General features: G+C 35.9%; 1 protein-coding gene across 5 annotated transcripts in view; it reads left to right on the top strand.

The window, feature by feature from the left end:
• The window catches only part of LOC126919631 (glutamate receptor ionotropic, kainate 2-like), a 283,328-nt gene that overhangs the window by 176,083 nt on the left and 94,266 nt on the right, over positions 1-12,979 (top strand). For all 5 annotated transcript variants that reach the window (XM_050729101.1, XM_050729102.1, XM_050729103.1 and 2 more), the window contains one exon: positions 5,739-5,896. In XM_050729101.1, coding sequence (XP_050585058.1) covers positions 5,739-5,896 — 158 coding nt within the window. The remainder of the gene's footprint in view (positions 1-5,738; positions 5,897-12,979) is intronic.

Genomic DNA, 12,979 nt, shown 5'->3' with positions numbered 1-12,979 from the left:
TCGTGTCGAGGAAATCTGGGTAAGTCTCGCGCTCGGACCTCGAAACGCTTTCACGAGCTTGTTGGGTGCCGTTCGCGCGCTCGATGAGGCGCCAGATCTTCTACGTTACGCCATTGTCGAGAACTCGAGTTAAAAGCGTCTGCCAGTTTAGTACGCGTGGGTATTACTTAAATTCATGTTTGTGGTAATTAGGATAGCTGAGGATAATTTGCAAATCAAAATATCGTTATAGCATTAGGTTGAGTAATAAAATCATTCCAGACTTTTCTTTTTAAGCATGCATTGAGTTTTATTACTCTTATATACGTAGAATCTATCTATATACAGAGTGTTCTAGTACTGATGGTACAAATGGGATGATTTTATAATACATGAAAAAATATAGAATAAATTCTTTTCACTCGAGACTTCGTTAAAAATAATTGCTGCTTCGGAGGAAAGAATTTCTTTATAACATTTCCCGGATCTTTCAAAGTAGGAAAGTTAACAGAAATCCTCAATTTAGATGAAATACCTGGCATCCTTGATATTTCGTAAGAGTCTAGAACTTAAGGGGTCGCATTCCACGACAGTAAATTGCTTGCTAAATATTGGAGATTAAATATTTCCAGGTCAGTAAATTAATATTCCTTACTCGTATTAATATGTTAATCTATATGCTCAGTATGTCCTTTTCATTAAATTCCCTGTGATTGACATGTTCAGAATGCGCCAAAGCTGGAACGTCTCGTGTTTGTAACTGTCTCTGAATACTTCGTGTCTATCCGTAGCACATAGGTGACCCGAGACTTCGTAAAAGCATCTTGTAAAGTCAATTTCGAGTATTCGTAGATCCGTTCGAAAGTTCGCTGCTTGAACACTTCCACTGAATCCTTTTGTACAATTCGAGACATTGCTCGATTGCCAAGTACTATTTGTAAAACACGCTTTACTGCCTTCAACTACGAATAGTTCAAGCTAGCAAATTTTCGTTTCTCAATAATTTAATAATGATTCTAATTTAAAGAGCACTGTGCCCATTCACCCTCTACTTATTGCTCTCGAAATATTGATAATACGTGAAAAATGAACGATATAGACGCCGAGGAATTTAATACTCGTTGCGCAGACAGTGGAACGCGTTCATTAAACGATCAGGTTTATGACGTGTCCTGTCTGTCGCGCATTCACTGATGCGCATTTTTTCCATCAGGACGCGGTGTAATCAGAATCCTGACCACTCTTGGAAATTACAGACACATCGCTCCACGGTGTCATCGTTGATTTCTAATTATCGGATTTTATGTTGGATATATTAATATTAATACCGGGTAATTGGCACCGCATCATAATTGTCACGTCAAATCATTTTTATCAGGCTCATCGACTAATAAGGGAGAAACTAGAAAACCCGAAATTTAAGAAATGGATCCGACAGTTGGGAGCTACGAGTTATAAATTACTGGTATTAATAATTTCCCTTATAGATATAACAGCAACATGTTTAGTAATGAAACGAAAATGTATAAATTATACAGATCAGTTAGTTAGTCATCCTCTTCAAGAAAAATTAATTACCGTTATTATCTTATTATTAATGTATTAATTAATTAATTAATTAATTTACGTTAAGTTATTAATTTAAGTTATTAATTTACCGCTATTATCAATTAATAGAACATTACATAAGAGGTCATAGATAGGCTAATTAATAAAAATCTCAGTTAAAATAATCAATATCCTTCACCCAACCTACAAAACCAACAATCCATTGTAATCCACCTACCATAACATCATTCTACTCCCATTTTCCAACCCTTAGTTTTTCTCAGAAGAACGAGTTCCTGAGGAACCCTCCATTAAACGAGTCGTCTCGATCAAAGAAAGGACTCTTAACAGTCTAAAAAGCGCCCGATCAAAGATAAAACGAGATGGTCTAAAAATTCCAACGGCAAATAAAGTAGAAACCGCTGAAAAATTGATGCAGTCTCGAGCATTGGCAATCAATGGTTTAGTAAACAAGCCAATTTGAATTTATCCTTGAATCTTGTGTGCGCGAACCAAGGTGCTTCGTGTTTCGTTCAAGATATCTTAGGCAAAATCTGGGAACGAGTTTGAGCCGCATGGTGGTTGCTGTAAAACCTGAAAAGCATAACCTTTTGAGAAGAGGGTGGGGTGTGTGAAAGAGACTGAAAGGGGTGGAGAAAGAGAGAGAGAGAGAAAGAAGGCGGATACTCCGCTCCATACTGGCGAAAGTTACTCGCCGGAAAATATACAGCGGCGCTTTTAGGAAGTTCGGATTATCGGAAAAGCGGGTTCGAAACGCGAGTTACCGCCAAGGCGGATCCTCGTGAAAACTCAGTCGCGAAGTTGCTTCCTGGGTCTCGATTCGGCCATTGCAGAGAGTCGGCCGGCTGTAATAGTCGTTTTCCACGTAAAAGCCCAACCTTCCCCATAGAAAAGCTATAGCCAGGGCTAAATACGCGCCAGGCCCGCGCACCCTTGCTAACTTTCGAAACATCAGCGGCACAGTTGCCGAGCGTAGAACCGCGGTTCTAAACTTCTTTAACTTCCGATCGATATTACCGGACCAGACCTTTTTCTACTTGCTCGTGAAACTTATACACCTGCGCGTTTACGAAACATCTTGTTGCGTACTGTGTTGTGCGAAAGTCTTGCAACATCTGTTGCGTTTTATTATCACGATTCTTCAGGGTTTATGAGTAAATGTTATTTTTTAATATTCTTGCCGTAGCAAATTTTATCGTTATATATTTGGAAGAATGAAAAGACATAAATAAATTTTTATACAACGCACCACACAATAACATCAAAAGTAATAATTTTTATGAGTATCCAAATTCATTATATCAATATTTTTGATTAAAATGGTATGGCGAAAACAGACAGATTTATATAACCATATTTTGAATAGATAGTCAGACGAATTTTTAATATTGCAGAAGAAGAACCAAATGTTATTCGAAATACCCAATAAATATTTAGTATAACGAATTGTACCTAAAAGGAAAGGATTTAGTGTTATTTGGAATTTGGAGTAGTGAATGTGATATGTTGAAAAAGAAGGATCAAATGCTATTTGCAATACTCAATAGACATTTGGTGTAATGAATTGTTCCTATTGAAACAAAAGAGTTAAATGTTATTTGGAATACACAACAGATACTTTGAATTTCACATATTGAAAATTGAAACGTCCTATGAACGATACCATGTTGCAAAATATTATCATGCTTTACAAATAAATTGCGTTGCAGGATATCTCGACCTCAGATGAGAAAAACTTAGATAGCAATGTTATCTAATCGGTACAAGTCGAGGAATAATGATAGTTGACACTGTGTTTATTTGCACATAGAGAAATAGCTGGACCTCAGAAGTGAGTTCTGAGATGATCAATGATAGAAATAGTTGAAATGGAAGATAATAGTAACGACGGGGATTTTTTGAGATTTTTCCATTTTTCATAATTTTTCCATTGTTCCGGCGAAGTCAAAATTCCGTCTCTGGGAACAACTTAAAGAGAAGATTCTTGCGAAATAGTTGACCTTATATTGCGAAGTAAATAGTTGAATGCCAACCACGAGAGGCTTTATTAACTTCTGCGTTTTCGTGTCCTCGACATTAAACCTAGAGTAGCTTCAGAGTCTTCAGTCACTTTAAAAAAATATTTAATGCATAATGATTTTACAATTGAATTACGAAGTTTCAATTTTTTCAATGTAATTCCAATTTGAAAATGTTTCAGGAATGGTAATGGTAAACGATTTAAATGTCAGAAATTAAAATTTCAATAGTAGGAACTTTCCTATTAATTTTGACATTGGAAAAATGAATCTATAGGATTAATTAAATTTATTCGATATCTACATATAGGTAATCTTATTCATAGATTGTTATTATTCATTTATCTTTTGTCTTTTTTAATCTTAATTTACTTGACATTTGACATCATAATTCTGTCTTGTGACAGTCTTAAAATCTAAAATAAATTCTAATTTCTATCATCTCTATATTTCTATCATTTATTTTCATCGCACATCAAGTTTAAAATATACACCTCTTTTTCGCTAAAGTCTCATTTATCATTCTCTTTTTTTTTGCACTTACATCGTTTCACCATTTTAGCTTTTCGTTTGAGGATGCAGATCCTGGATATAATAAATAATAGAGAAGATACATTGCAGTACGAAGAGTGTTCCATCGAGTCAAACTGGAATGATATCTACTATTAAGCTTCTTGCTCGGGAAATCAAAGAATGCAGAAAAATCGACGATCGTGATCGTCGTCATCAGCGTTTCTGTAACGGAGAAAACGAAACTCGCGCAAAGATATGACTAAAAGTATCACCAACATGAAGATAGGACGTTGCTACATGTATGACCATGATATTTTATAGCATTTCATGGCCGCAATAATGGCGTCCATAGAACATCCGTGATAGTTTCAATTTATAGGTAACGTTATCGATATTTCATCGGGACGGATTGCAATCTAACATTCCAATGGAATCTAAAGTGAAAATTGATAATTGAAGGGCGCGGCCGGTTTCCAGACCGTTACGTTCTGTTAAAATTAATTGCCGCGATCTATTTGAGTTTGGCAGAGGACGATTCCAAGAAGACGAACCTCGATTAAAATATATAATATTTATCGTTCGAGTTTAAACTATTAGTCATTCGGTTTTCGTCGTTTATTTACTTATTTAACGTGGTAATGAGATATCATTGATTATTACTTGTTTCTATAGTAATTGTACCGTTACACATTTAATGTTAGTAATACCAATTAAATCATCTTCATCCATTAAAAAGAAACTAGTACATATATCTACATTTTTAGTGTAAAAATTACAAAATAGAATGTTATTTCCATTAAAAACTAATTATTGAATTACAGATAAATCTTTGTTTGCTTGTAAACAATTTGAACGCGTTTTTAAATATCAAGATGATTGTGAATCATCTATATTTAGATATGAATATCTAATAGATGCAAAAATTACAGACGAATTTTTAGACTAAATAATTTAGAAATGTACCAGTTAACGATAAATGTTAAGAATGATATATTAAATGTCCATAAAATTAATGAATACCTATGAATATAATCTTCTCCAAAAAATACACTCATTAGAATGTTTGTATAATAAATGTATTTCTCTCAAGAAAACTAGAAATATCATTTGAGTTATATTTTGAAGAAATCTATCCGCCTATTGTCGTAACATAACGATGTTTGAATTGATTATTATCATATCTAGTTCTAAATCAACTATTATTAATAATTCATATCAAACAAATCTCAAACATAATTCATTGTCAGCAAAAAGTTCATTAATAAATCTTTTAGAATGTAGAGTCTAAACTAAATCTTGCCACAAACTCTTGGAACAGTTGTACCGCATAAGATACGGCCGAAGAACTAGAATTACAAGTTTCCGTTTTATTAAATCGAAACATCTTCCATTCAGACTCTATAACCTTGCCAGCAACCGACTAATTTATCAATCGCGATAAAGTCGGGTGTGCTCTCATTTGCATGGTGCATCGTCGTGTTCGTCCTCGCACGGTCCATTACACCTTTGAAAGTTCGAATCGCGTCAGAAAACTCGTACATGCAAACTAGTTCATGGAATCCGGTATTACCGGGAACGGAGCAAAGTATTTCCTAGTGAGACGACGGATCGTCGTTCGAGGTTCACGATTCTGGCTAATAAGCGACTACTGTGTTTCAGGCATACGTTGATTTGGTGAAAGCCTGGGGCTGGAAGAGCTTTACCATCATCTACGAGAATAACGAAGGGTTGGTGCGGTTGCAGGAGCTCCTGAAGGCACACGGACCCAATGAATTCCCTATTACGGTCAGACAGCTGAGCGAGGGTTCCGAATACCGGTGAGTTTTCTGACTTTGGTCGCTTTAGGCGAAAGAAACCCGAAAGGCAACGGTCGATCAAGGAGATGTTGTGTTTGCTCGATAAATATTCGACGTTTCCTCTCTTGCAAATTTTTTAGAGCTGAAAATGGTAGACCATGTTTGAAGAGAATGAATGCGTAGTGGTTAGAAAGAAAAAAAGTTTTATCTTAAAGTTAGATCTTTGAGTTAGGATTGGATGAAAGAAATATGTGTAGAGTTATGATTGTAATAATTGGTGTTAACAATTAGACTGCGGATACTTACGCAATTTTTATGTAAATAATTACAGAAACAAGTAGAAATTTGTTTTATTTATTACGTACTATACTGAGTAATTTACTTTGGATATTTTATTATGGATTTATATTTATATATTTATATTGGATTTTCCAATTTTCCTAGTTAAATTCAAGGAGCATAATCTATAAATGGAGATAAAAAATGCGACTATGTCTGGCATGTTTTTTTACCTCTGTTAGAAATATTTAGAGGACGAAGGTAATAATTTCGAGTGCTACTTTATTTTTACAACACTGAATAGTGTAACTCAAGAGACCATGAATATTCTTGATCCCCTAATTTTCTAATTATACCAGCTCGTAATGTATCAATTTCAAATTCATTCTAAATCCCCGAAACCCAGTTTCTCAAACAAATTCTCACAAAGTCCTTAACCGCAGTGCATGTTCCAATTAGCATACGGTTATAAATCAAGACTTCCGTTCTAAATCTAAATCTTGCTTGAAATCTAGCAATTTCCATCGCGTTAAAATTTGCTGTTTCTTCTTAGCGTCTGAATCCTTCTTAACCTACGAATTACTTTCCTATTTGAATATGGTTTTAGAAAAGGAGACGAGATGTCAGCGCTTATAAGAATTAGATTATTTGCTAGTACGATGATTTAACGTTAGACAACCGCGAGCAGTATATTCAAACGTTCGAAGTCAGCTACTTAAGTATAAACGGATTTCGAAGAAAGCTCACGTCGTAAAATTAAGCTTCGGTTAAATCTCGTTACAATAACGCAATAATAAAATTGTTTGTTTTAAGGCGACAAATATGTATTATCGACTATATCTAGTTCCTTACAGTTCCGTTATCGTCAATTGGTCGTTTCAAAGCGCGATAAACGACAAATGGAATGGCGTACTCTGTTCGTGAATTTAATCGAATTAACGCTCGAGTTTGATTGCATTCTCGATATGGCTCATGGATGTACGTGTCTGACTCTAATTTCGTTGGCGTCTCGATGAAGTGCTTTGAAATTGTAGTATGACTATTTACGAGATTTATCGATTTCTGGTTTCTTCTAAATCTATCGAAGTTTTTTTCAAAAATAATTTTAACAGGTTATATTGAGGAGCTTTTGAAGGGATTGTAAATCTATTGTGCATTATCAAAAAGATGCAATAGAATTTTGAAATTTATATAGTTGTAGATAGTCATCAGTAGCAAGTCACAGAACGTTTGCTTCTAAACATGAATTGTAATGAAATCTTAGAAATTCAGTTTTCTTTATACACGCGATTGATAAATATCTATTTTATTTTATAACTAAATGTGTTGTAATTTATGCTTATCCTAAGTATATTGAAGAGTAGTAGTGTATATGTAGGTATTGTCTACCGATTCTACATATTGCATGATGATGGCAACCAAATTTATTTTGCTAATTTGAAAAATTATCCGAGTGCGAATGCACACAGGATCGTACAAAATGATTGATAACTATGGTTTACTAATGTCTATAATATACTATCTAATTCTCTATCTCTGTATCCTGTAGTCTGTATTATCGTAGATTATAATATTTTGAAAAATCTTGACTTTTAATAGCACGTTATTTCCCAAAATTAAAGATAAGAAACAATAATTCGAAGAATGATGTATTCGATGAACTCTTCGATGTGTTTTTAACGTATGAAGGAAAAGATATGTCATTGCTGATTAGACGACGTTCATTTCTGTCACCGAAAAGCTATCCCGTCAACCAACAAGTTCCTTGAAATATGATTTTATCTATTATTCACGTGATAAAGTTCTGAGAAGTCCTATTACGTTACCCAGTTCCACGTGAGATTGTCGTTAAGTTTAAAAGTCGGATTTCACGCGACTCCGACATCTTCGCTTCAAATTAGTTGGGCGAAGAATATTCGCGAGAAGCTCCGTCGTGGTGAATTCGGCGATAAATCCAACAGCGGCCAGGCGATCCATCAAGATCACACGTAAAATACAGTCAATCTATCAAACGTCATGCAACATAACTGACTCTGCAAATACACATTCCAACATGCTGTATCGTACCACGTTCCAATTTTCATTTGTATCGGTAGTTGTACCAATAATAAATCTAACATCAGTATTGATATTATTATTATGTACACATATATAACCAGATAATACTTGTAATCGCATATCTATACATTATACGACTGAATAATAGAACATTTACTTTTATTTGCTGACTATGAGTCTTTGGGATTAATCTGAATTTTCATTTTATTTTGTTAACATAGTTAGTATAATCTATCCCTCTAATAGATTAGTTCACATTCTATGAAAAAGAAACAGTAATGTTTACAACGTTTCCTTAAAACATCGACCAACACCTACTTCAAATTAAAGCCATCAGAAATAACAAATTCTTCACTTTTTGATTCCTAAACTACATCACGATGATCAACTCATACTCGCATACGCTGATTCATATTAGCATACTCTTCTATCTATCTAATAAATTATTGGAAGCTGTAATTGTAAGTAAGAAATAAATCAACCTGTACAAAGTATCTTTAAAACGCCTGTCCGCTAATTGGAATCAATCCTGATATGCCATTAAACCACGAGAAGCCATCAGAATCAAGAATTCCTCCTTCCACAGTTTCCAAACCACATTGCGCTGTAGTGATCAGCTCGCAGCCAGTGTTCGAAACTACGAAGCATAATCGTAGAACCTGGAGACACGCGTCCTGTTGAAAATTCAGCGGTCCCGATGATCGACGTTGTCGTTGCATTAGCGTGACGGCGTGCAGCAGCAGTTGCGTCGCGATCGATACTCGTACCACTCGCAGAGAATACACCATTACGAATTAAACTCCTCACCTCCTCTCTCTCTCTCTCATATACACATGCATTCTCTATTGGCAATCCACAGACCACAATGATCTTCTTACTCGTCTATGGTATGGGTGACGTATCGATCGCAGCCTAGAAAGTGTGTCAACTGCGCTTCACACGACGAATAGGGCAAATCTTCATCTCCTTGCCCGCCATTCTGTCACCGATACGAGCTTGCACACTTCTTAAGAACCGGGCACACCTATGGCTCTTATACGCGCCGGCTGTCTCGCGTTCTAAGCGCAAAAGAAGGAGCCACCAGAAGCGTTGCATTATTCATAAAACCACGGACGGCGCTGGCTTATTGCGCCACAGAGACCAGAACGATAGGGATTTGAATAAATTCTGTTAGATGCTACGTATCTATTTCACCGGAAAATTCATCGCTCCCTGCGTACGTCTCCACGCTGTCGCTAATATCGAATGCATTGTGGGGAAATTGTTTGGCCGACGTAGGGTCAATGGTGACCTTTGTATGGGGTCCTGCGGGATAGCCGACGATCTGTATGCATGGTTTCGACTTTGTGGATATACGATCGGTTTGTACGGCCGTCCTTTGGTTGCAATTATTCCTTCCTCTAGGGCAGGATGGAATAATTTGTGCGAGGTGGAATATATTATATAAATATTGCTGTTTGAATAGAAATTGGCCCTTGTATTTTCTTCGGAGTTTTTTTTCGTCAGAGATTTTTATTGATTCGAATTAACAGGATATTTGGAAATACGTGTAACATAGAACGAAGAGAGACGTCTGTAGGTACCTATAGAAATTGGAAAGTTAATATAAAGATTGGAATTTCAGCCTGAAGCATGATACGATATGATGAAAAGCGTGTCAGAAATTTTTGTAAGAGTATCACTGTGAAGGCGATAGGATTTTATCGAGCGTGTCAAGTGTGTTTAGAATAGGATGATAGATGTACGAAGTAGATAAGTACATATCTACATATACCTGGTCTAGAATGTTATAGGTACGAAGAAAGGATATTTGAACTGAAAATAAGTAATATAGATTATTGTATGACAAAGGAATAAAATTATTATTACAAAGATTTTAGATAGGAATGGTTAAATGTCTCATAGAAATGATCGTATAAAATGAAAAAAGATATACACGTGGAAGATTTGGACAATATATCTTTGTTATGATATAATCAAATTGCTATTACTCCATTATTATTTTCATTATTAATCTACAGATATTATTAATCATTACTTATGTGAAAAGCTGTTTGCAAATACATATTTCTACGATACATTGTGCGGTGCATTGTTTACTATAGAAAGTTCAATACAGGTTTCTTGTATGACGTAATAATGAAAGAGATTCTCCTGTCAGTATGTTTTCAGGTACTAGACTAGCGTGCATTCACATATTTGATAATATATTATATAAGCTCCGATCAATTATTTTCATATTATCGAATGGCATTACGTTTTCCCCTTTTGTTGCCTTCACCTTGTTCACCAATAGTCTATTGCACGAGGTATTGTCTTAAATGCCTCGTTAAAACTTCAGCAAGGATTTACATGAAAGTTTCGATACTTCACAATGGGCCAATAGATTCAATAAGAAAATATAAGATTCTTTTCTTTTCAGCTTCCTTTTTCATTCGTCGTGAAAACAACTTTGTAAATTAGGTAGTTGGGCTCTTTTGTGGGATATTTTACGATCGACTTTCATGAGATCGTAAGAGAAAGATTATCTTCTTACTGAATGGGAAAAACGTTCGGAAAATATGATACTTCTAAGTAGCAACCGTTTGTATTGTTAAACTTGGGTCAGATTCAATGAAAGTATAATAAATTTCTTGATGTATGAACTGTACAGAAATCCGCCGGATCATGAAAGTTACGTTCTACATCTACAACTCTCGGGCGAGGGCTTCTTCAAATCTCCATTTTTATTTCTGTAAAAGAATCTACTCAAATTTTTCATTCTAGAAGAAAATAATAGCAGTCTTGGCATATAAAATAGTAGTCTATTATTATTTTTAATTTATAATTATTGTATTATTACATAGACAGAGCCGTTTACGTCCAAATTTAATTTATCTGCTACTCTATCCTTTGAACAAATCAGAAACAATTCTGGGATACTTATCAAAGTCTCCGTACTCTACATTATATAAAAATTCATCACATCAAATGTTTGATACCATTCTTAATATAAATAAAAATTCGAAAGGAAGAAATATAAAGGCAAATCAATTCATTTATGATCTATATATATTTTACATTTCCTGAATAAGAACTTATCCTCACATTAACATTTCTACAAACTATAATTAATTAAGAGCAATATTATTCGCACAGCGTAAGATCGCATCAGAGAGATAACAAGTTACTCTTTCCCAATAAAACGAAAACACAGAAAGCAAAGAGCACGCTGTGTCCAAAGCTGTAATCTTCCCTAGTGAACAAGCGTCACGCAGATTTAGAATAATGGGAACACGTGTGAATTCGCGGTCGTCGATCGTGCGAGAAAATAGCGCAGCTCGCGTGAAAACGGTAGTTCTGTAAACGGTTGCGGTTTCAAGGTGAATAGACAATCGAAAGTACTCGAGTAACGCGACGCGGCTGGCATTCGGGCAGCAATTGCTTCGTCGTTGAATCGACAACGTCGTCCATCAAATCGGAGCGTCCTGACCAGACTGAATGTAGACGTGGATACTCCTGATGGGTATTTTACTGGGGCTGCGACGAAAGCTCGTAGCCGACAAACGGGCTCGGTGGAAAGCTTGACTCCGGAAATGGCTCCTGTGGGAGGTGATCGAAGCAGCTCTCTCTGATTGTCGATCTGTTTCCTTCAAATGGATCATTCAACATTGTGAACGATCGAATGACGGTAAGCTAAGGCTTTTGGCCTAATTTTCAAAGAATGGTGAATTGATTTTTACGCTGACGGCTCTGATCGTGAAATATTCTTTCGTTATTTGATTTTATACTTTAGACACTTCATTCGACAGTCTACTTTTCTACGTGAAAATTTGTTGTTGCACTTGAAAATTGGTCAATAACGTATCTGCACATACGTAGCTACTAGGAATTTCTAGGTCACTGGATCGAAATTATAGTTTACGATTGGCTGGGTTATCGTATTTTCATCGGTCGTGTTACTATGTTATTTATTTTAATTGACCTTTCATCGATCGCATTTCTACTTTATTTAATTTAAAAATCGTTCAACTTTACATCTGTGAAATGTTAGAGCAATATGCTTCATGGAGCATCAATTTGTCACGAGCAATTAATCAACAGCATTCAACAGTAGTAACGCGACACTCGAGTAAATCAAATCACCGATTCCAATCTAGTGTTCTCCATTCCAATGTAGCGTATGTATGTTCCATTCGTCTGTGATTTTCCTAAAAAGCATCCATCGGCTCTGATCAGATTGTGTCGCGATCGTAATGGAAGTAAAATAAGAGCTCTGAGAGGGTAGTATGGGTCTGGTGGTAAATCCAATTCGTTGGTGCCTTTGCCGGCAGAAGATACGGATGCGCACTTCTAAAAGAAAAAACTTTACCGAGGAGTGCCTTCATTTTGGTCGGTGGATGAGCGTAATTGACGCTGGAAAACCTGGTCCTGGTTGGAAGAAAAAGAGGGGCAAAAGGACAAAAAAGAAAGAGAAAAAATAAAAAAAGGGAAAAAATAAAAGGGAACGAAGGTATCTCGGGTTGGATACTCATCAGAAACGTGTTCCCTTTGATCAATCAAACCACCGTATCGTTTCTACAAACGTGACGTAACATCTGCAGTGGTCCAGTCAAAATACGGCGCTCGACTTCCCTCGACCAGTGGCCATTTTCCTCATTTCCAAATTTAGGAAGAAGTTGCTCGAGATACGTCGTTTGAAGTCTTTGCTCTCAGTTTATCGTGCTTGCCGTATATCTGGGTTCGGACAAGTCAAAACGAAATCGAACATTTCTTCTTCATCGTTTC

The sequence above is a fragment of the Bombus affinis genome, chromosome 8, assembly GCF_024516045.1.
Source record: "Bombus affinis isolate iyBomAffi1 chromosome 8, iyBomAffi1.2, whole genome shotgun sequence".
Classification (NCBI taxonomy): domain Eukaryota; kingdom Metazoa; phylum Arthropoda; class Insecta; order Hymenoptera; family Apidae; genus Bombus; species Bombus affinis.
The sequence above is the reverse complement of the archived record's forward strand: the minus strand, read 5'-3'. Positions and strand labels throughout refer to the sequence as shown.